The sequence below is a fragment of the Embiotoca jacksoni genome, unplaced genomic scaffold, assembly GCF_022577435.1.
Source record: "Embiotoca jacksoni isolate LCO1_2020_lvr unplaced genomic scaffold, fEmbJac1.0.p SCAF_34, whole genome shotgun sequence".
Taxonomy (NCBI): Eukaryota; Metazoa; Chordata; class Actinopteri; family Embiotocidae; genus Embiotoca; species Embiotoca jacksoni.
In genome coordinates, this window is record NW_027185386.1 from 2,741,137 (window position 1) to 2,765,007 (window position 23,871).

At 43.2% G+C, this 23,871-nt stretch overlaps 2 protein-coding genes across 4 annotated transcripts; both read left to right on the top strand.

Moving 5' to 3' along the window:
- The first annotated feature begins 1,331 nt into the window (after positions 1 to 1,331).
- Positions 1,332 to 11,667, top strand: grap2a (GRB2 related adaptor protein 2a). 3 transcript variants are annotated; one of them, XM_069165426.1, is made up of 8 exons: positions 1,332 to 1,604; positions 7,000 to 7,141; positions 7,227 to 7,318; positions 7,554 to 7,673; positions 9,423 to 9,609; positions 10,007 to 10,099; positions 10,289 to 10,405; positions 11,045 to 11,667. In XM_069165426.1, the coding sequence occupies exons 2-8, from the start codon at positions 7,064 to 7,066 to the stop codon at positions 11,222 to 11,224; spliced, it is 867 nt and encodes a 288-aa protein (XP_069021527.1). In that variant the 5' UTR covers positions 1,332 to 1,604; positions 7,000 to 7,063; the 3' UTR covers positions 11,225 to 11,667. The 3 variants fall into 3 exon arrangements, with proteins under 3 accessions (XP_069021527.1, XP_069021528.1, XP_069021529.1); XM_069165427.1 differs by lacking the exon at positions 1,332 to 1,604 and adding an exon at positions 4,018 to 4,038; XM_069165428.1 differs by lacking the exon at positions 1,332 to 1,604 and adding an exon at positions 6,887 to 6,905.
- A 540-nt stretch (positions 11,668 to 12,207) lies between these two features.
- Positions 12,208 to 23,641, top strand: fam83fa (family with sequence similarity 83 member Fa). The gene is made up of 5 exons (XM_069165425.1): positions 12,208 to 12,792; positions 19,563 to 19,730; positions 21,274 to 21,395; positions 21,985 to 22,766; positions 22,997 to 23,641. The coding sequence occupies exons 1-5, from the start codon at positions 12,319 to 12,321 to the stop codon at positions 23,044 to 23,046; spliced, it is 1,596 nt and encodes a 531-aa protein (XP_069021526.1). The 5' UTR covers positions 12,208 to 12,318; the 3' UTR covers positions 23,047 to 23,641.
- Positions 23,642 to 23,871: the final 230 nt, after the last annotated feature.

Consider the following 23,871-nt stretch of genomic DNA (forward strand, 5'->3'; position numbering starts at 1 on the left):
ATGTAACATGAAATAATTAAATCTTTCTAAAGAAGATACAATTTCTGAGTTCCTTGCAGTTTATTTAATCTGTATTTTTTTTTTTTTTTTTAAACTTGCTTCGAAAACCGTGAACAACCAACAGTCACTGACCTGAAGATTGCCCTGCAGCTAAGATTTATTTTTCTGCATCACAAGCGCCATCCAGTGGTGGGAAAGTGTCACAGCTGCAACTGAATCTGCATTAACAGGAAAACTTAAGTCAGTACTAAAGTAACCTACGTAGATCTGACCGAATACAGGTTACAAATATTTACATCTGTAAAAAGCTTTTGCATTATCAACCTTCAGAACACTTACGTTTATTCTGACATTTTACCATTAAATACTGCATGTTCGCTCCAGAACATTCTTCCAACAGCTGTCGTCACTACTTATGTTGCAGACTGTATTCGGCTGTAAAGATTTCCCCATAAAACAGAAAGTATATTTATTCCTAAACTGCACTTATTTGATCATTAATCAGCGAAACTTGTTTTTTTTATGTTGCAATAGAGGGGTTGAGGACCTAAAGGGTTTCACTTTACCGCTTTCACTTCACATTAACCACCACTTCTTCACAAACTCAGCTCTGTCGCCTGCCTCTTGCACACTCATATATGAGTCTATTCATCTTGTGGTATTGAGTAACATGACAAGCGGCGGATGTGAGCGGCATCCACCTGCAGCCTCTGTGCACAGAGAGCGGTTTAAACATTCAGGTCAGACGTGTATCTTCTTTTGCTGCAAACTGCTTGCTGTGACACTCGGAGTGGTTGCTGGCCTGGTTATTTAACATAAATCAGAGCAGTCAAACTCAAAAGAGGTTATTGGTTTTATGTTGTTGTTGTTGTTGTTGTTGTCGTTGTTGTCTTAGAACAACAAACAAACAGAAAGAAAAAACCGAAACGAACAATTTGCAGCCATACTGTCGTCACACATCCATCAACAAACAAGTCCGAAGTTTCCCAACATCTCAAACAAGTTGTGGATCGGATGCGATTGTGTTCCTGATATTTCCGACCTGTATTCCTCCACTTTAAAAAAAAAAAAAAAATTGTACTTGAGGATGAAATGCATCATCTTGTACCTTATACGTGAGTTTTGATTTTAAGTCTCCAATTTGTACGATGAGGACTTTAGTTTTAGTTAATAAGCACTTCTTTTACATGTGATCAGACCGTAGACGCCAGCGTCATCAACAGCAGGAGGCGCTACAGAGAAGGGTGCTGCAGCGTGTGGGCTTTTATTTTGAAAAGCTGCTTGTTCTGTACTTCGGAGAGAGGCGGTTCATTAAATGCAAGCGGCACCAGAGCGGAGCAGTGGCCGCAGAAAGCAGAAACACTCAGAGGCACTTCATCTTCCGTGTCTGCTCGACTTCGTCCAGTTAAACGCATCAAGAAGAACTGCTTTCATTTAAAAAACAACAACAACAACAACAACAACAACAACTGGAAGTTAATTTATTTTGGAGAAAAAAAAACCCTCTTAAATATGCTGCTGCCTTCACCCTCCGGAGGGAGAAGCTGACGAGCCTTAGAATAAACTTCACTTCAAGTAAAACTCAACCCCGGAGAGGCGGAAAGGTAAGCTGAACAATATTAAACATGAGAAAGGAATCCAAAACAAAAGTTTCCTCAGAAAATGACTGATTTTAGCAACAGCTCAGCTCACTTCTCTTCCTCTTTCATTGTTTCCCACTTCTCTATCGTTCACGTCCACGTTACAAACTGTTTACTCCTATTTACTCCTATTTATTATAAACTGTGTTATTTCTTTTTAGATTGAATGAAGTCCTTTTTTTTTAGAAATCTCTGCACCTACACACAACATCACACGTGTTATTTTTGTTATTAATTAAGTGGTTTATAAAAGCTGCACTTCAATGTGGGCATTTATTGTTCTTCAATACAGCGAAAAACAGTTTGAATTGTAACTTCTTATGTAATATTAAGGTTAAGTGTCCGTTTGCCAGGTCCTGCCGTTTGAATTGACCTGTTTGTTCCTCAGCTGCATGCTTTTTAGTCCTTTTACTCAGGGGAAGTGGATTCAACAGCTATTGTTAGAGAGAGAGAGAGAGAGAGAGAGAGAGAGAGAGAGAGAGGAGTGTCGAAGAAAGTCAAACTCATTAATATCTACAACAGATTTATGGATCAGCTTTAGCTGCATGACCGTCAGGTAGAGATCAATCCCCCCGTTTCATCTCTGATGCCTATAAATGTATAAAATGCAATACAACAATAGTCTTGAAATCTCTTGTATTGTCCCAAACCCAAATCATATTTTGATTTACGGTCATTGAAGACGAAGACAGGCAGCAGATATTCACATCTGCTCAGTTAAAACCAGGGAACTTTGGACGTTTCTGCTTTTCAAAAAGGCATCTGAAATGAATAATTGATTACAAAATATGGTTCTTTTTTGTGGACTTTAGCTTCAACTACTTTATTAGCTAAGCTGTCAATTATTTCCTTGATTACTTAAAATGTCATAAAAAGCCTAAAAAGCAGTTCAGATGGCGTCTTGAAATAAATTACAAATAATTATTTAAATCTCTTCACTTTTTTTCGAGACCTATTATTGTCCACTCGGCTGCCAGTTATTTTCGTGATGAAACATTTTCGAAACGAAGATATTCACCTTGCGGTCGCAGCAAACTGAAATCTTTTTGTTTTCTACTTAAGAAAAGTGATGTCAGTCAAAAAGTTTCACATAATTGCAGAAACACCCGTCTGAACTGTTTTGCAACTGCATGGGTTTCTGCACACGAGCGGTTTATAACGCAGGTGAATCAACATTAGAAAGAATCCCCCCCTCCCCCCTTCCTCATGATGTCCCCTCGCGATTAAAACAGTGAAACTTCATGCATCACTGCAAGCAAACACATCTCACAGCTGAAACTCTACAGCGAACTGCAGTCGGTTGTTATCGCCCGCTGAAGAAATCGTGCATCCTGATAAACTGACACGTCGATCTGCAATATATCTGAGATGCCAGAACTGAAGCCTCTTAAATTGTGATTATTTGTCAAGTTTTCTTTGTGACCTGATCTTTGGACTGTTAGATGGACATTTTTTTGTAATCAGTTAGTCATGCAAATGTAAACCAAAAAAAAAATCCCTCAATTCATCAATTTAAATGTTAATATCTGCTACACAGCTTTTGAGTTTTGGACAATCCGGGACATTTTAAGACTATTTTCAGACATTAATAGTTCAAAAAGACCGAATCATTAGTTGCAGCCGTTGCCTGTAGACATCGATGGTATTGCACGACCTGACTGTCTGTAAAATACAAAAGAAAAACATCAAATTTGATGTCTTGCGCAACGAGGCTGACTATTTCTGCTGAGTTCAGGAAACCCCCGTTGCTGAGCATGGTGCCACTGAAACGCTGACCAGCAGGCTGTCGGCACTTTTGCAGTTGTCTCCTGTGAAGTTTGTCATTTAGTGTCGGTACAGGGCTTCAATTGTGTCAACTTTATGAAACAGCAAGAAAAACCTTCACGTTATTCAGCCGTTACGAAGCTCCAGTATCGTCTAAATCTGGAGCTCTGGGCTCTTTTTCTTTTTTTTAAAACCTCATAATATTGAGAATTCACTCTTTGCTGTGTTCGATGTTTGAGACCCTCGACAAGACCGCCGTCTTGTCGCCGAGAAGGTGAAAACGGAGCTTTTTTCCTCTCGTTAGACGTCGCAGCGTCAATCGGCAAATATGGATTTAAGCAGAAGAGTCAGATATTAAAGATCAGATGAGACAGAAGCACCTTCCTGTGGTTGGATGTCTGTCCAGACTCTTTAATACACGCGGTGAAGACTTTAAGAAAAGCTATCATTCAGTGTATTTTTTTTTCAGCTTCACATTGTTCTCGTTCTGCCGGATGTCGACTGCCTCGGCGTGTAAATTCGTCCGGAGAAAGTCGATCGGTCGGTGAAGACGACGCTTCAAATACGGATGTTGCCGCAAAACGAAACTACGCAAAACGTCGGACGCTTCGTACAATTGGAAGCACGTTTCGAGGTTGAGTGTCACCAGGTGGTGTATCATGACCGCACGTGAAATACGGGGCCTGGAAACGTGGATAGGAAAAGGGGGGAAGTTGACCTTTGACCTTTTGGATAAAAAAAAAAAGTGTCACTAGCATCATTTTAGCCGCCTCCCCGAAGCTGTTTCCCCGACGTGCAGCACACGAGGGACCACGTATACCCGCTTAAAGTTGCTATTTTTGTCTCATTTCCTGTCTCCAGCAGGGGGCGCTGGCGAGCCGTTTGGCCACGCCCGCTCGCAAAACACATCAGATGTGTCGTCTCACCACGCCGGACGTATGTGACACGTTTCGTGAGGTTTCAAGCATCCTTTGACCTTAAACATCAACTTCCTGTGTCACGGCGAGACATCCAACTTTGCCGCATCGTCACAGTGACGCCCATTGACAAAGTCGAACAAATGTCTCAATATATCATCAACTACATGTTCAGGTTATTGTGACCCGACTTTACGTTAATGTGATCAACCAGCTCGACGTAGAATGTGAAAGTATGAAAAGTGTCATTTCCAGTGGCCAACAGGGGGCGCTATGACTATGAGCGAATATTACCCCACAGGGGTCTTCAGGGCGGGGCTGTTATCATACCTGTGATGTTTGGAGAAGGTCGGTCCATGTACATAAGATTTAAAGCAACTCGGAGTTTCATGGCGATGCCCTCAAAATGGCCGCCTCTCACGGGCACACGCATTGACAAAAACAAATTATTTTAAGAAGATTTAATCCCAAACATGTTTTCTATCCATTGAACCTAAATTCAAGTCGGTCCGACAAAATCCTTCGGAGGAGTTCGACAAAGTACAACATGCCCAAAATGGCGACTAAATTCAAAATGGTGGACTTCCTGTCCAGTTGACGTAACGGTACAATGTAACTTTTTTGTGCGTCCAGGTGTGATACACGTGTCCACCGGATTTGGTGAATTTAGGTAAATGTGGCCGCCGGGGCATCTCTTTAGGGGGCGCTCTCGAGCCCACTCGTGACTCCACTAGAATACGAAATTTTCCTCCGGGAGACATATGTGTTTCCACTTTCATGAGTTTTTGAATATGATAAAGCCTCCAAAAAGGCAAATCACTTTACGTAAGAATAAAAAGAATGAGAACATTTTTACAAAAAACAATAGGGGGGTCAAACATCTGGAAACCGGCGACGGAGACTCCTCGAAGGGCGACGAGGCGTTCCTGAGACGCGTGCCGACGTTGGTCAAGAGGCTCAACTTGGATTAGTTCCCCGTCGGAGGTTGTAGTTTCCGCTCGGCGTGCGTCACGATGCCAACGCTTCAGTTGCTTGTTTTAGCTTTGCTCTTTTTTTTTTTTTTCCTATAAATGACAATTTCTGTTCATGAAGACAGATCGAATCTTTTCACACACACCCCCCCACTGGCAACTGCAAAAAGTCCCTCTTGGTTTTGGGATACTTGATTAAATCTCTCACCTCCCCTCTAGAATAGAAAAGTGGCATGACATGAAGTTCAAAAAGAAAAAAATGTCTGAGCGTGGATTAAGAGATGAGTAATCTTTATTTTTAACTGAGAGATGTATTTACCCCTCCCTCTCCTTTGGGGGAGGGGGGGGGGACATGGAGGGTGTTTTTTAAAACGTCGCTCCCGGAGTTCAAAGAAGAGGGTTTGTAAGCTTGCAGCTGCACGACTGAAGCTGCTCGATAACTCGACCACATCCTTCGCTTCGCAACCGCAAACAGAGTGAAGCTTTAATTCTTCACATCTGTGGGAAAAGAATAAACCGGCGTGACACCCGTGATACAGTAACTGCTGTCATGGGACTCGAATTGACAGTTTGATCCACCGACTTTTAACTGGAGAATTAAATTTCCTCCTAACGAGGTGTCGACCTGCTTCCAGGTTCCCGGTCGCGCCTCTGAAACGAACAGCGAATGGAGAAGTTGGCAGAAAAATACACGACAAGTGAAGTTTTCCAGTTCCCGTAACTGCCTGAATGTTTAACGTCCTTCATTCACGCCGACCAGGAACTGAAATATGAATTTGTGTTTTCGGGGAATGACTGCTGTTGTTCCCTCTTCTCGAAAATCGATGAAAGACAAACACTTTTTTGTGAAACATTTAAGATGGCAATCTTTTCTGGATGAACCATTTTAAAAAAAAAATTAATATCTGCTTAATAGCTTTCACGCATTTCATGCATGTGACCTTTACAAATTTGTTAATATTTTATCTATTCAACTTTTATCTCCTTATTTTTTCTTTTCGTCTCCGTCTTACTGTTTATCTCTCGAGCTTCAGGGCTGCAGACGTTTGGTTCATCATCAATGACTCTACTGATTACTTTTCTTGGTGAATTTAAGTTGTGGCTTCGTCCTTTAAATGTGAGAAAAGAGTTGTCTCTGTGTCGACGTTTCAAAAACCTAAAAATATTCAGTTTATTATCACAGAAAACGGAAAACATTCACACTGAAAAGCTGAAACAAGTTCATTTTTGCCATATTTGTTTTAAATAAAATGACTTGCTGGTTCATTTTCATGGCGATTGCATAATTGATTAATTGACTTCAGCGGTTACAATTCAGTGAATTTAAAACTCTGTGAACTACATTAATGGATTTGAAAGATGCTTTATGTTTTAGATAAACTTTCCAATGAATAAATTCCCGTTAGTTTATTGATTGTGTTGAAATAAAGGTACAAGAACAACCCCACTTTGTGCAGCTCAGAAACTTTAATCAAAAAGTACATTTTGAAGAGTTTTAAAAGTCCCGTTGTGACTTCCTTCAGATCAACCACAGCTGTTAAGTCTAAAACCAGAGCTGTTATCTCATTAGCACATTGGCACCTTGGAGGGAAGAAGCTTCTCTGCTCTCAAATGTATGATTTTTGTCTTTGCTCGAACGGAAATCACAACTATGTTTTTTTGCTCCAGGACTGAGAATTTACATGTCAAATTTCTTCCTCCCTGCAGAGAAACGCCGGTCTGCTTCTCCTTTTTCTACGTTTTTATCTGAACCGTTCTTCAGCTGCTCCCGATGGAGGCCAGAGGAAAGTATGATTTTACCGCGACGGGGGACGATGAGCTCAGCTTCAGGAAGGGCGACATCCTGAAGGTCAGCGTGCGTGATGAGATGAGGAATTATTTTTCATTAAGCGTGGACGTAACACGGCACCTCTTCTTTTTATGTTTCTGGACAGATCTTAAGCCCGGAAGATCACTGGTGTAAGGCTGAGATGAACGGGCAGGAAGGATTCGTACCGCAGAACTACATTGAAATGCAGAGTCCGGGGTGAGAGGCGATTACATGAAATATACGTCAGTGAAAGCAGAATGCAAACCGTGTAAGACTGGAAAAGAAATACTGTAAAAGAGAAAATAAAGAGCATATTTTTAATCAGGTTTGGGTGCGTAAAACTTTCAGAGGAGGATTTTGATTCAGTTTTGTAAACCCTGGCTGTCAGGTGTGTGTGTGTTTTTTTTTTTACATGCGATGATGAGGATGCGTTGTGGTCTCTCGTATCCAGGTGGTTTCAGGAGAACGCCAGTCGCAGCGCCGCAGAGGAGCTGCTGAGGTGCAGAGACGTGGGAGCCTTCGTGATCCGAGGCTGCCAGAGCTCCCCGGGAGACTTCTCCATCTCCGTCAAGTGAGTCTGAAAAACAGCTGGAAGTTTGGCTCGCGAGGATATATTCAGGGCTTTGGAATTTGCTGATTTGGGCACAGTGGCGCAGCACTGTCGCCTCACGGCGAAAAAGGTTTCCGCGGGTTCGATCCCGGGGCCTGAAGCCTTTCTGTGCGTTTGCACCCTGTTCGGGATAAAGCAGGTAGAGATGATGGATGGATTCGCTGATTTTCTGAAATGAATGTCAGGAATTTTGGTTCAACCGCCAACAGGTGCTTCTCAGTCCGGTTAAAACTGAACCGTGGTTGTGAAAAACACTTTCCTACACGGTTCGGACTTTTTTGGACCAATTTCAGGACGTTGAGGCTGTTTATCATCACCCAGTAAACAGCAGAGTAAGAAAGTTAAAATGGAAAGAAAGAAAAAAATCTTTAAAACTCTCATTCAATTTTCCAGAAATTAGGTTTCTGTGCCAAAGTCTTTGATAACTATTCATCAATGCAGAAAGAGGAGTTAATTCATGTTAATAGTTACTAGTCGAGCCCATGAAGCCGCTGTGTGCATTAAATACTGTTTATTTAAGTTAACACTATTTCCTCAGGCCTCCAAAACCTGGTTGGTTTGAGCTGAAATTAAATGAATTAATGAAATTAATCAAGAGGTTAATTAGTTAAAGGTAGCGAATTTGATATTTGATTTGTCTTTGGAGTCATTTTTAATCCTTTGTTCTTACGTTTTCACCACTGATTTTAAATATAACACCCACATAATCGAAATATGTCTTAAGTTTGAGTGTTACCACTCATCAAGTCGCTGACGTGGAAGAAAAACACCAAAAGCGTGAATGAAATCTGTTAATAAAGCCGTTATACTTGGTGTCCTGATTTCAACTGTCATATCTCCCCTTTACGCCCGTCAGGTTACACTAATTATTAAAAAAACAACAACTGATCAACGGTGAGTCATCACTTCGTCCCTCCGAGCTTCTTTCATGAGCTGCAAACTTTGCAAGATGTATTTACCACCAAACCGAGGTGTAAAGGCGGAATGAGGTTCAGTCAGTTTGCTTTCAGACCACCCCGCACGTCACAGTCGACATTTTAAATTTAACAGTAGATTTGATGGCGGCTGAAGGACTGACTGCTCCAATTCTATGATTTGTTCAAATATGTCTCATTTTGTGGCGGTTTGTTTCGTTTTAGTTGAAATATTCACCTCTAATATTGAGAGTTGTAGTTGTTACTTTTATATAACAAGCGTGAAAAGACACGTTTTAGCACATCTACAGGTTTTTCCAGCGTTAAATTTGTATAATGCTAATATCAAGCTCCTATTAAAGTCCCCACCCCGCCCTCCCACTCCTCCCTCCCCCTCGGCAGTTCAAACCAGCAAGTCACTTATTCAAGTCAAGTATCTCCCCATCTACATATGCGTTGTCTCCAGAGGATGAATCCATTGGGACTTTGCTGAACCTCTCATTCCTCTGACATCCAAATGACAAAAAAACACTGGGATGGAAGTTATTATTTTTTATTTTTTTAAGTAAACTTTGATGTTGTAGTTTTGCACATTGACCAGCAGAGGACAACCCAGCTGAGGAAATGAACCACTGGACTGAATGAGCTGTCCTGGAGCTGCTTTTGCACAGTGACTCAACGTGACCAGAAAAAAAACCTGGAAAACATCTAAAAGAGTCCCGTGATACATATGTCGTATATTCTATTGTGTATTTTTTTGGTTTATTCCACGCATATTTTCAATCTTTTTCCTCAGACACGAGTCTGACGTCCAACACTTCAAAGTGATGCGGGACAATAAGGGCCAGTACTATCTGTGGTCCGAGAAGTTCACCTCCCTGAACAAGCTGGTGGAGTTCTACAAAACCATGTCCATCTCTAAAACCCGGGAGATCTACCTCGACGACGGCAGCCCGGACTACCGGAGCCCCTCCGCCGCCCAGGTTCAACCGTTTTTAAGGCTTTTCTTTTCTTCACCGTAAAATAAAAATTAAATATTGTAAATAGAAATGAGAGTTGAGAACTCGACTGTACTTCCCGATGTTATCTGTTTGTTTGTTTTGTTTTAAGGCACTGTTGTTTAGTTTAGTTTAGTTTAGTTTAGTTTAATTCAATATTATTCTATTTTTCTTTGTATATAATGTGCATTAAAAAATATATATATATATACATATATATATATATATTTTTATTATTATTTTTTTTTTTTTTTTTTATTATTGCTTTGGCCTGTATATGCTGCTGTAATGTAAAAAAAAAAAAAAAAAAAAAAAAAAAAAAGTCCCTTTGAGGTTTTAATAAAGTATCTATCTATCTCCGGTATCTGCTTCCTTCCTGCAGGTGAAGAGGGGAAGTTTGCCCGAGCAGCGTAACGCGGCCGCCGCCATCACCACGACACCGCGCAGAGCTTCAGACCAACCTAACAACCAGCTGGTACGCACTTCTTCTTCCTAGTGAGATTCAATAAATAAATAAATAACGTTTTTGGTTTTTTTTAGATAGTTTTAGACACTTAGAAAATCAAGTGGAAGGTGCAGGAAGCTGTTTTAGGCCGAGTGTTTTACATATTTCGCCCTGAAACAGAAGCATTGAAAATAAATGGCGTCATTCCTTGTTTTCCAGGCCAAGAGAGCCGGTCTGGAGGAGCGAGCTCACACCATCGGCCACACGGGAAGAAGCAGCCCGGTCTGCTCCGCGTACCCTCCCCGCCGCACCTCCGAAACCATGCCCCTGCCTCAGGTCAGCCTGCACGAGGCCGGCACGTTAGCACGCTCAGCACTTCAGCTCGAAGCCTAGAACGATGCGTTTGGAGGACATCGTCAGCGTTTTTTTTATAAATAAAAATACAGTTTTGCCACCAAGACGGCGACGGCGAGTTGAAAAGCGGCGGCTGTCTTTACTTTCTTCTGTCAAATCACATCTCATTGTTTTCGTTTTACCTCGAAAGAGCTTGAACTGAATAGTTTTCAGTACTGTTTTTGTTTTGGTGCATTTCCCTCCTTATGAGTACATTAACAGTACGACTTTATACCGTTAATAGACTCTTTAAGTTCTCATGTATTCAAATATATATTTGTGAAATGAAAACTTGTCTGTCGCTAGTTTTGTCTCACGGTTTGATCTTGAATTCAGAAAACTTTTCCCACTCGACTGTAAACGCACTTCTGGAGGACGCCGTATTTAAACTGCATCGTTTTTTGCACTTCGCTGCCCTCTACAGCAAATTAAACAAACCGAGAGCCCGTTTTAACGACGCATTTTATTAATCAGATAGGGAAGAAAGCAATAAATTAAGAACTCAAATTAGTAATTTGAAAGGATTATTTGTTATTTAGTAAATCTGGAATCTGTGCTTTGGTCTCCTCCCCCGTCCTGCAGAGGGCGCAGGCGGTGCAGGTGAAGGCGCTGTACGACTTCGCGGCCGAGGAGGACGACGAGCTCGGCTTCAGCGCCGGAGACGTCATCGAGGTGCTGGACCGCTCCGACGCGTCGTGGTGGAAGGGGAAGCTGCGGGGGAGGAGCGGCTTGTTTCCGGCCAACTACACCTCGCAGATGTGAGGGAGGAGCTCCGGGCGACGCCTTCACGACACCTTTTTGACGCGGGTGCAGCGGCCTCGGAGCGTCCGCGCTGCACGCCGGTCGGCCGTCCGCCGGCGTGTCAGTCGGGTCGTGTTCGTACGTACTGTTTTTATTCACGACGGAGCAGGAGCTTCCTGATTCCCCCACATGATCAACTGACACAGGAAGTGCCGCCGTGGGAATATCTTTATCCCGTGTATTGTGACGTGTCTGTCGGCAGGTATTTATTGGATAAATGCTCGTCGGCCTGGCTGCTGATGAATCGACTCTTTTCTTGCTCATGTTCGCTCACATTTTATACCAAAAACATTGTTTTGTATGATATATTAAAAAAAAAAGAAAAAAAAAAAGAGCTTCACACAAGACATGTAACTTCCTCGCAGCTCACTGACTTGGAAATAAAAAAATATTTTTATCACTGATTTCATGTTTAAATCTAATGCCAACTCATAATGTTTGAAGGATTTGTGTGGGAAATTCATAGACAGACCGCTGAGAAAAAAAAAATTTGCAAAGAGAAACTAGAAGGTAAATTCTCCATCACATTTGAACCCTGATAATTATTCACTGGGATTTCTGGGTTGTTTTGAAGTCTTGTCCAGCTGCACCAAAAGCAAACAAAAACTGAACTGCAGGTGGGGACGGGCGGCCTTCAAAATAAAAGCCACGCAAGAGCCTGCCGTTGAGCGAGTTTTGCCCTGATTCAGGACACGTGTACGAATTTAAGATATGATCGTTTGTTTGCTTGGAGTATTTTTACCTGTAGCGGTAGTGTAGTTGAATGCAGTGCTTTTACTTGTAGTTGAGTATTTTTTACAGTGTGGTACTTTGGGGGTTTTAACGTATTTGAGCACTTCCTCCACTGGTGACCGCGTTTATTCTGAAGGTTTTGTAACAGGAAGTTATTTGAGCCTGTCGGGGTCTTTGTAGCGACCTGTTGGCTCCGCCCCCTGCTGCTACCTGACGCTCTCCCCTCCGAAGTACCTGTCCGCACAGGTAGCGCTGTGTGCTGTCGAGCAGCGGTGGGAGAAGCAGCAGCCACAGCAGGGGGGGGGGAGAAGTTTTCTGCGGCCATGGCGGAGTCTCAGCTCGTGTGCATGGACGACGAGCACGTGAACGAGAAGGTGCCGGAGTCCCGACCGGAGTTCTACTACAGCGAGGAGCAGCGCGCGGCGCTGGAGCAGCTGCTGAGGAACGGGGACGGAGCCTTCAAGATGCGCCTCAAGGAGGACAACGTCAAGGACTTCCTGTGCGCCAGGGAGGTCAAACTCATCCGCAACACCTTCCACGAGTACGACACGGACAGCGACTCCGAGTCCTGCGAGCAGGAGAAGTCCAAGGAGTCCTCCAGCGCCGACTCCGGGGTTCACTCCACTTACTGGCCCCAGATGTCCGACACCGAGGTGCCGCCCCTGGACATCGGCTGGCCCGGCAGCAGCGGCGTCTACAAGGGGGTGACCCGGGTGTCCGTGTACACCCACCCGCCCAAAGAGCCCGGGCCGCACATCAAGGAGGTGGTGAGGAGGCTCATCCAGGAGGCGCACAAGGTCAGTACTTAAGTCTCTGAGAGTCCACAAAAGTAAAAGACGTTTATATTTCCAACACAAATAAACCAAGTTATTGATAAGTTCCTCCTATTTACAGATATAGGATAATACATTCCCTAAAATATGGTTAAAAGTTTAGGTGTAATCAGCCTATTTTCACCCCACCCTTAATAATGAATGAATTTAAATGACCAATAATTGCATATTTTGCTAAAATGTAAGAAGTTTATTCCTTAATTTATAATAATATGTATGCAAATTGAGTCAAACTCAACTAATACATCATCAAAACAATTTGGGCTTCTGCTGACAAGGATGTAAAGTGTCAGTTAATCTATAACAGAGAAAGTTCATTTCTAATCAGTTTTCTTCAAATTCAGTCCAAAATAAACCTATACAGAGAACATTTGCAATTATTCACATTTAAGAAGATCTAACTTGCGATTTTTGTGTTGTAAAATGTTCTTAAATTATTCATTTTTGATCAAAAATCCTCATTTCTAGCATAACTTTTTACATCAGACCTCTACTGCGGTGCGCCTGTCTGCAAAAATAATGCAGGTTTACACTAAACAGATTTACAGATTAAGAACAGTTTGTGTGTAAACTCTCAGCGGTTAACCTGAAAAACTATTTAACACACGCAGGTGTAATTTACAAAAGAAACCTGTGATCCAGTTGGCACTCAGCAGGATAATCGCTTTGAAATATTCAGACTGATTGGCAGCAGGTGATCATGTGACACTGAAAGAGGCAGACCCTCAGGCTGAGAGGAATTACTGTCACTCTCCTGTCCTCATGAACCTGGAAATAAATGATGTTTGAATCTAAATAAACATTTTAGTCGACGTTCTCGGGTCTAAAAGGATTCTTTGGAATCCTCAGACGACACTAAATGGTGTCGATTCGATTTATTTCAAACCATAAATATAACCCACACTGAAGAAATGGTGTTCATTTGTTAAAGTATTAATTCATTAATAGTCCAAATGCAAAATAGTAAAAATAATAAATAATCTGCACCTGTTTCGATTTTTCAAGCAGAAAATAACAAAAAAATTTCCTTATTTCACTTTTCAATTTAGTTTTTATTCGACATATTTGACTGTAAACTGAATTTCTTTGGGGTTCGGACAACTAGCGGAACAAAACGACACATTATAATAATAACTTGAGTTCATGTCATTTTAAGTACAAAATTTTGATCATCTAGAAGAAAACTTCAGGATTATTTTCAGTATCACGTAAATAAAGAAAGACATTTCAGCGTTATTTAAAAATTTTCTATCACGTAGTAACTAACTCATTGGTGTAATTCATCACAGTTCTTCCTGCGACAGACGTATGGAACAAAAGTTATTTGTATGTATGTTGCAATCCAGATTTAAAGCCAGATAATTACTGGGACTTTTCCCAGAACAGAACAGAAGTCTGCGGCAGGTTTCAACAAGTTCGTATTCGGCTTTTGATGGAACTGAAAATTCAACGTGTCAGTTATCACCTGCTATTTCCACCATCACTGCGTCGGACAGATACTTTGGGTTTCAGCTTGCAGGTGTGAGCTCTGAGGGATTGTCACGGTAACAGAAGTTTGGTAGTCGAGGTCCCAAAATTTGAATCTGCGATTCTTGATCACACAAAGAAAGAAAGAAAGAAACAAAGAAAGAAAGAAAGAAAGAAAAAAAAGCGTTTCACGTGCCGGACCAAAATCCACTGCTCTAGATTTTTTTTTTTCATGTAAACTTTGCTTTTATTCCTCTTAATTAGAAAATAACAGCTGAAGGCAGATCGTGGGTTAGCCAGGCAGCTCACATTAAAGGCCGCTTGTGTTTTGGCTCTTGTAGTTTTTGTTTTTTGGAAAAGAAAAGATAAAAAAAGATTAAATATTAACGAGTCCCATCGTGATTATTTCACAATCGCCTGACCTGCATATATTTTGCATCATAATTTGAATCGTTTCCTGTTTGTCTGTAGAAAAACAGCTGAAATGAAAAGAAGAGAAAATATTTCCACGTCGTTTCCTGCAGTTTCAGGTTCGACTTATGATCTTTTAATGTGGTTTAATGGAGAATTTTCACCTCCATAATAGTTCATTGTTCATTTTTTACCTGTCGATGTCGGTAATTTGTTTGTATATTATTTCTGTTGTAGTTTTTGCAGATTTAAGTGCCTCGAAGGCCAGACAGACACCTTAACTGCCTTTTTACACGCATCAGTGAAACGCTTTTCGCTCGCAGATCGTTTTGGCCTCTTTAGTATAATAATTCATGCTTGTCATCGGATTTGAACCGGAGCCAGACTTGAGAAACGCCGGCTCCCCGCAGACACATATAAAGTCTATGTTGCGTATACGTTCAACAAGAAATATCAGCGAGGAAACTCCACATTTTATGCTCAGTGTTATTTAGCTGTTTAATTATTTTCTTACTGTGCAGTAGACTGAAATGAAAAGCCACACGTGCACCATATAAATTGTTGACTTGCCAAGAGGGAATTGCACAAACCTTTGCACCTTTTTATAAAATTATTATGTTGTTGATTTGAATTCGCTGCAGTTGTTCGATTTCCTTCTTTTCGTGTCATTTTCCCAAAACGCAGCTGACCTATAAAAGCTCTTTTTAATAGCTGTTTACAGAATGAAATATATTGCACAAGCCAGAAATATTCCACTAAGTCAGACATAAGAGCGGGGCCACGTGACTCAGGCCGGTAATAAACACCTGCGCGAACTCGGGGAGAGTCATGTCAGCAAGTTATAACAAGCTGAGTCATCAGATCGGAGGAGAGCGAAGCGGCTTTAAATGTCAGCTTCACATCGGGACACGCAGCGGAGCGGCTGAACCCTCCCGTCCTGCAGGTTCACACGGGCCTCGTATCTCCACGGTCGACTTCCCCCGGCACGCAGCTCGAGAGGAGGAGGCTCACCTGTGATTGACTCGACCTGCAGCATTGGAGGCTGCAGAGCGTTAAACTTCCTGCTGCGCAAATTTATAATTACAACATAAGTTGATCCCAAGAAGGCGACCGGCGGTGACGTCACCCGTCGGTTTGTGAACGGTCGTTATGAAGTTTGGGATTTCGTCCGGCGCCATCTTTGCTATTTCGGAGCGGTTTGGAGAAGGAAGTGACCATATTTGGACGAGGGAGGGGCGGGGGGAGGAGCAAACGGTTGATTTGACTGATGTGATTGGAAACCTTGACAATACTACGTACCGCCCACCGATAGCTGTAACCTGACTGCACCACAGGCCTGTCAATCAAACAGAAACAGGTCTTTTTTAGGCTTATTTTTTTATGAATGAGGGATTCTTTTCAGATGGACCTCCAGAAAGCTAATAAAAAAGAACGAATTTAGCGAACAACACCGAGATAACTGCTGGAGACATTTTATTGACTGAGAATTTCATGAGACCAGCTGAATGGGAGTCGATGGAGGCTTTTTGGAGCCAACCTCTAGTGGCCCTCGGTAGTATTGCAGCTCAAGGCACTTCAGCCTCATTTTACAGACCCGGAAGCTACATCCGCTTTTAATAGACAGTCAACGGCTAATCCCCTTAGTTGTGTGTTTACAAAAGCCTCACTCAGCGCCCTGACTGCTTAATTAACCAATCACAGGCTGAGATTGCTCCCCTCGAGGTAAAGTAAATCCTCCGCACTTAAAAAAAACCTGATCCATTTGCAGTTCAAACCGTGATTCTTAACACTTAACATCTACGTACGCTGACCCTGGAGGCGTACCGTGACCGTACAGGAGGTCGTTATCTGAAATCAGGAGATGCAGCCCAGCTGTGTAATTCATATCTGAGTGAGGTGAAGTGGAGAATTATCTCGTAACTCGAGAGGAGCTCTGCAGAAAAATGTCCTTTAACTCCACATCCAATCGTGTGTTTGAAAGAAGACAAAAAAAAAAGCAAATAAAAGCACTGCTGTCAGGTGAACTTGTCTTATTTTTAGTGCATCATTTATTTCTATAAAAAAAACAAAAAAAATAGAAAAGACGGAGAGCCGAGATGTGCCCGAGGAGAAAAAATAATTGGTACGAGTCAGAAGGCTGAAGTGTTCATACTTGTTCTGAACACAAGAAGTGTTTTCCATTATATCACACATTAATAAATATACACACCTAAAGACAACAAACACTAGAGCCCTGCAGCCAGCACTCGCACGTCTGGAGGTTTCCATTATGTATTATTGCTAATAATCAATAAATTCGATCTATTATGTAAAAAAAAAAAAAGTGTCCGATTTTTCAGTCGTTTCTGTTCCTGATGTTAAAAAAAAAAAAAAAAAAAAAAAATCACTTCAATCAACCAGAAAAATAAACAGTTGTGTAGATTTATTTATTCCAAAGTTCCTCTCAGACGGATATGAAGCTCTCCTGCTGCTCACTTTGCTTTACAGGGAAACGCAGCTGCGCTCATTAACTCCAGAGGCAAGAAAATCACTATTTATATTCACACCATCTGTTTTTATAATTCTATTAAAAGTCGCCACTGAAGTGCAAATTCAAGTTTTCTGTGTGCTGAGTCGGATTAATTTCAGAATCAATTCACCAAAGTCCAAATATCATTTATTCCGGAGAATCATAATATTGTTTGTCTGTCAAATGCATTTTATTCCAGGAATTTCAGTTCATAGTTGCGTCGCTTATTATCCTCAGCCGATAAGTCGTGTTGTGTTGGCGTTTTCTGACCCATGAAATAAACGCAAATTACAATTACTACAAAAGAAAGTAAAATATTTAGGATTTAACGTACAGAAAGTGCACGAATCTGTTTTTCTTTGGGTAGTCGGATTTAATGAGACATCTGACTCTGAAATGTCACCAACACAATGGAAGTTAATGGGATTTAGTTCGAAGTTAAAAAATGCGGCTCTCGGTTGTTAGAGTTCATCAATCGTTCAAAATGAAAGATTTGTCGAGATATTTGATTTCCAAAGTGGCATCTAAAAATGAAACACCTATTATCTGTAGTTTGTTTTTTGGTTGCTGGACTTGCTCGACTAGTTCTAGAAGTTCAAAGGAGCTCGAGTTGCCTTCAGATAACGTGTTCGATATGAACATGTCAGACTGACACTGAAACGAGTCCCACCGTCTTCCTCCTTCGGTTTTTCCTCGCAATCAGCAGTTAAGGTGAAAAATGTGATCACCGACGTTTGACTCAGACACGGTTGAGAGTGAATGACCGATGACATTTAAACTCTCGTCTGCCCGGAGAACTCGTTTTTGTCTGCTTGGATCGGGTCCAAACATCACCAACGTTCACCAGAGCTACAATAACAAGTGGGAAAAACAAGTTATGGCGATCGCTTTAGATTACACACGGGGACATAAAAAGATGAAATGTGCCGTGCGTTGTGAAACTTAGGACCGTGTCAGCACCTGCTGATGCTGCGTCTTGTGATCCTCAGATCCTGGACTGTTACGTCATGGTCCTGCTGCTGAAACGATTAGCGGTGTCCCCGGTTTTGGAGCTCGTCCAGCGGTTTTTAATCACCTGGAAGAACGAGTCGGGCCGGCGAGTCAACCGCGGGAAATGATGCGTTCGCGCTTTGTATCGCAAGCGGTTAACGACTGGTTAGTGCCTCGGTGTCTTTGAGGAACCGGCAGTGGGAGTGGCGCTGAACGTTTACCAGACTTAACTGTTTACTGGCGGTGAAACAGTTGTTGGACAAAAGCGCTGTGATCGTTTTAGCTGCCGGGCCGGTCTGTTATCACCTGACCCGCATCCACCGTGTGAATATCCGGGCCGGGCCTCCCGTCGGGCGATGGTTGGCGTCCTAATGGGCGTACACCTTCATTTTGAAACTATTTGAGTGTGGTGAGTGCAGACTGTAGACCGTGAATGAAAGAGGGACGTTAGCTTCTGGGTCTGAAAAGTGAAGCCAATGCTGAAGTGCCTTAAACTGCAGTACCACCGAGGGCCACTGGGGGGGGGGGGGGCGGTCTGATCGTAAGACGTAATAATTGTCCGATATTTGCATGAAAACATTTTCCAAAAGGCACCAACACGATGTACACTGAAAATAGTTTTGTGAGCCTAATTAGCTCAAGTGATGCCTCGCAAGCGGCTAGCCGGCTTTGACGGCACCCATCTGTCACTCAACGCAATCCCGCCCTCAATTATGTGTAACTTTAAGCCTTCATATAATTATTTGAATCTAAACGGGGGAGTTTAGTACGGTTGTAATGAATAAAAACTATTATTTTGTAACAGGCTGTGATCATCTGCTGTAACGTTTCGTATTTTAACACGGAGGTCTGACTCACTTGTGGAGCCGGCCTCAAGTGGCCAATCGAGGAACTGCAGTTTTACTTCTTTTTTTTTTTTTCTTTTTTTTTTTTCATTTTTCAGCCCCTTAGATTCCTGCTTGGTAAATGACCACGACAGGCTTAATTTTTATTGTTCTTGTTCCGCATTTAATTCCTTGATATTTGCTTCAACTGTTAACTCTATTAACAAGAATAGAAAAATCCCCCCACAAAAAAAAACAAATTTACAATATATGAAGTATTTTTTTTATAAGTGTGTGATACTTTTGCAGCCAAAAAGCACGACCTACTTCAGGACTGCGGCTATTTTTATGGTTGTTTTTTTTTTATCTATTTGCAACGACACATTATACTTAAATAAATATTTATCCCAACATGATAACGGTTGCGTGTTCTGTGCGTGAAACTACACTTGATAAATAAACTTGCAGAGTCGACATGGAAGCGGATACAGAGTAAGATATTTACTCCCCCCCCCCCTCCCCGTCTCTCCCAGGTGGTGGCCATCGTCATGGACCTCCTGACGGACCTGCAGATCCTCCAGGACCTGCTGGAGGCCTCGTCGCGGCGCGGCGTGGCCGTCTACGCCGTGCTGGAGGCCAGGGGAGTGCCCCACTTCCTGGACATGTGCACTCGGCTGCAGATCAACGCCGTGCATCTGCGGGTGAGGAGACAGCTCGGAAAACAGAACAATGACGAAGGAGGAGGCCTCGCTCGCTCGCTCGCTCACACACACACACACATAGCGAGAGAGAGAGAGCAAACAGATCGGTTCCCTGCTCGAGCTACGGTGGCTTAAAACGACTTCAAACACGTCGTACATCACATGTAGGAAACTCCTGACAACTTAAAAAACTTGAGACAAGTCTGATCCAGTTCAAACAGGACCGTAAACCTCCTCTTTAAACAGCAGTTACAGATTAAACCGCTCTGCTCCAGATCCGTTAACGGGGTCAGCGCGTCCAAAACGCACAAAATCGGAGACGATGACACACTTTTCCCACTTTTCCCACCGTCGGGGAGGTTTCGGGTTCTGAGACCTGCAGAGCCGCACAATGCAGGTGACAGTAAGTTATGTGTGAAACGGCAGCCTTTGTCCTCTGTGCAGGGTCGAGTGGATCATTTACAGACGCACACCGGTTTTTTTTATGAGGAAGTATTGTGTGCTCGAGAAAAAAAAGAGACGCGTGTGACACTTCCTTAAACAAACAGTTTTTCAGGGAACAAAACTGGTCTACTTGGAAACTAGGATTTAATATAAATGGATGAAAAAATGACTCTTATACATCAGATTATCACATTAAATTTTATTTCTCTAAAACGTACCATTAGCTACGTTAGTAAAGCCACTTAAACTTAAAGCTTAGTTGGTAGTTTTATTCATTTTATGTCAAACAAGTCATGAATTTTTGGAATAAATTGAAATCTGGAACAAATTTAATTAAATAATAAACGTTCCTGCTGCATGGATGTAAAATAAAGAGATAGTTCTGCAGAAGCCATAGCTCAACTTTTAGACGAACGTCTGGAGAATTGGGGTAATCACTCAAAAACAAATTTCCTAAAAAAGTCAAAAGGATGACTTAAGTTTTACATTTGAAGAACTCCCTGGATAATAAACGGCCGAGTTCCCCGCTGAAGGAAGACGCTCGGTGTTAAAGCACCGGTGTGATAACATTTAAAGTGTGTTCCTATGCGTTGCGGACAGCGAAGTGCCGATGCAGATTAAGAGCGAAACGCAGATCGCCGGCTGTCATCCGATCGCCACGGCGACACAATAACCCTCCTTATCTGCCCGTTACGCTGCGTTTCTTACAGCGGTTGAGCCGGGGCGCCGCGGTACCCGCCCGCGAGCCGGTGTCGGTTGATCGAGGCCGTGAAAGGGCCTTTTCGAACGCTCACGGATCCCGAGAGAGCGTAACTCGACGCCGTCGCCTGCACACACAGCCGAGCGGCGCCTCCTCCCAGTTTGTCCACTCGGTGTCCCTTTTCTAATGTCTCTTCCCTTTAAGTAAACACACCCGAGCAAAGGCTTTTCTGTTTCAGACCGTTTTATTTCTCGAAAGTTGACTTAAGGTCTCGAGGCGTTGACTCTCTGCATCAACGTCGTCTCGCGCCGTGTGTGCTCAGGCTCACCCGTGTGATGTTAAGCCCTTTTTCTTTTTTTAATGTGTAATTAAAGGGGGTTGTTTTCTGTGTCTTTGCAGAATCTCCGTGTGCGGATGGTCCGCGGCGCCGGGCTGGCCCTGTCCTTCGGAAAGCTGCCCGGCTCGCTGTGCTCCAAATACATGCTGGTGGACGGAGAGAAAATCATGTTCGGCTCGTACAGGTGAGAATCCGGCAGCTTTAACCAAACTTTATCCTCCTGGTCGGTGTTTTTTTTTTGGTTTTTTTTGAGAAAGCGGGCAGGCGAAAAGATTTGATGGGAAAAATGTTCAAATATAACCGTGGAAGCTCGAGAATAGTTCTACTTTGTCAACAAGCAACAGAAGGATTGAAAAAGGGTTCTTTAAGATAAAAAAAAATAAAAAAATCGCCATCTTGCTATTTTGGAGCAGGAAGTGACCATATTTGGACGTCCCGCCCACTGATAGCTGTAACCTCACTGCACCATACATACCACTTTTTGCAGCCTAATATCTAATGAATGAGGGATTATTTTCAGATGGACCTCCAGAAAACTAATAAGAAGGAGTGACTTTAGCTAACAACACCGTTATGACCCTGGAGAACAAATTTGGAGGCTTTTTGGAGCCGACCTCTAGTGGCATTCGGTGGTATTGCAGCTTTGAGACTTTTCTGCATTGGCCTCATTTTTCAGACGAGGAAAGCAGAAATGTTTCTTTTTACGTAGACCGTACGAACATATGTATGTATGTGTGTAACTATGAGTTGACTTTTCCTGTTGTCTCCCTCAGCTTCACCTGGAGTTCGTCCCGGATGGACCGGAACACCATCACGGTGATGTCGGGACACATCGTGGACTTCTTCGACAGCGACTTCAGGGAGCTGTACGCGGCGTCCGAGCAGGTGGACCTCTACAAGGAGTTCAACATCACCAAGCCGCCGCTGCCGACGCCCGTCAAGAAGCCGGAGCCGGTCCGGACTCAGCCCGTCTCCACGTCCCGCTTTCAGGTCTCGGTCGGGGACTCGAGACAAGTCGACCTGAAGGTGCCGGCGCACAAATACCACAACCCCAAGTACTCCCTGGTGTTCGGGAACAGCGTCGGGCTGACGGGTTCGCTGCAGGACCTGTCCACGCCGAGCGACTCGCTGGTCGGAGGCGTGAGCTGGAGGAACGGCCTGAACGGCAGCTTCCTCGGCACCGGCAAAGAAACGGGAGAGCGAGACTCCCCGCAGAGTCCCGCTTCGCCCGGCAAGGACGAGGATGACGACGGGAAGGGAGGCCCGAAGAAGAACCAGCCGGCCGCGGCCAAGAAACGTAGCTCCTTCAGGCACTTCCTGAAAGGCAGAGGAGCCAATCAGAGCACGGAGACTATCGAGGAAGGCGTGGTCACTCCTCAGAGCCCCGCCGCCGCCTGCAAAGCGCCGGAGAGCAACGGCGTCGCAGGGAACGAGCTGGAGGACTCGTTCGAGATCGTCGAGAGACCGGCACCGCCGAAAACCAAAAGCAAGAAGGCGTCGAAGCTCATTCAGAGGAGTCAGTCTCTGCAGACCATCAACACGGGAGACGAAGACGGTACGACGCCCGTTCACTATTATATTATTAGAGATTTTGATGTTAATTGTTTCTTTGTGCGAGATCGCGATTTTCCTTTTCCTATCGCAAGTTTTTTTTTTTTTTTTATCTCGTGGGCTTCAAACTGAAAGTTTAGCAGTGAATTCAGTTTCTAATCCCGATTTTAATGAAGGTAAAAGTTACTGAAGTCTGAATTCGTTGTTCCTTTTTTTTCCTTGTTGTTTCAACAGGATTTAAAAGCCGGCGGCGGCACCAGAAGAAGAACTGCATCCAGTCGTGAGCTGGAAAACACGGCGAGCATCTCGCGGTTAAACTTTATGACGGTACGAAGTCCCTTCATGAGGAACGTGTGCAGGTGGAGTTTCTGCTTCACCGCTGAAGACTCGCCGACGGCCCGAAGCCAAAGAGCCGCTGGAGGAGGATTTTATTGCCATTTTACTTTCTAAAATTTTTTTTTACTAAATTATTCCACAGTTGAGTTTTGCTTCTATATTTGACGCTCGTCTGCTTGAACCCAAACACCAGCGAGCGGCTGCAGGCCGAGCCCGGGGTTGTGCTGTGGGTGGATTACATCGGTTATTCCGGTTGCTACGGAGACAGGAAAAGTGATCCGAGTACGTCGTCGCCGAGTGTCGCCTTACCGAGGACCCCCTTGGTAACGGAGCGCGGTGTACAGGTTGTGAATAATGAACGAGGACCTGCGTGTGCTCGCACTTTGAGGTTTTTTGTTTTTTTTTTGGTTTGGTTTTTCATCCAGGTGGAAACTGGCAGAAATTTAAATGTGAATCCTCTGCAAGAAAAAGCAAGAACTCTGTAGGAATAATAATAAAAAGACAAAAAAAAAAAAGACATGAGAACATCAGCGCAAAAGTAAATGTGTTTGTGTGTTTAAATGTCGGGTGAAATGAAGCGTGTAAAAAGAAAAAAGACAACGTGAGACGAGAGTCGAGTTCATGAAGCTCCTTCCCGACAGCAAAGTTACGAACTGAAACGAGGTTTTTTTCACGTGAAGCTGTAACCACGGTTTTAACTTCTGTTATCGGAGGTTTTAAAACGGGTCCCAGTCTGCGAGGTAAAACCGAATCTAGAAATAGTTGTAAAATTT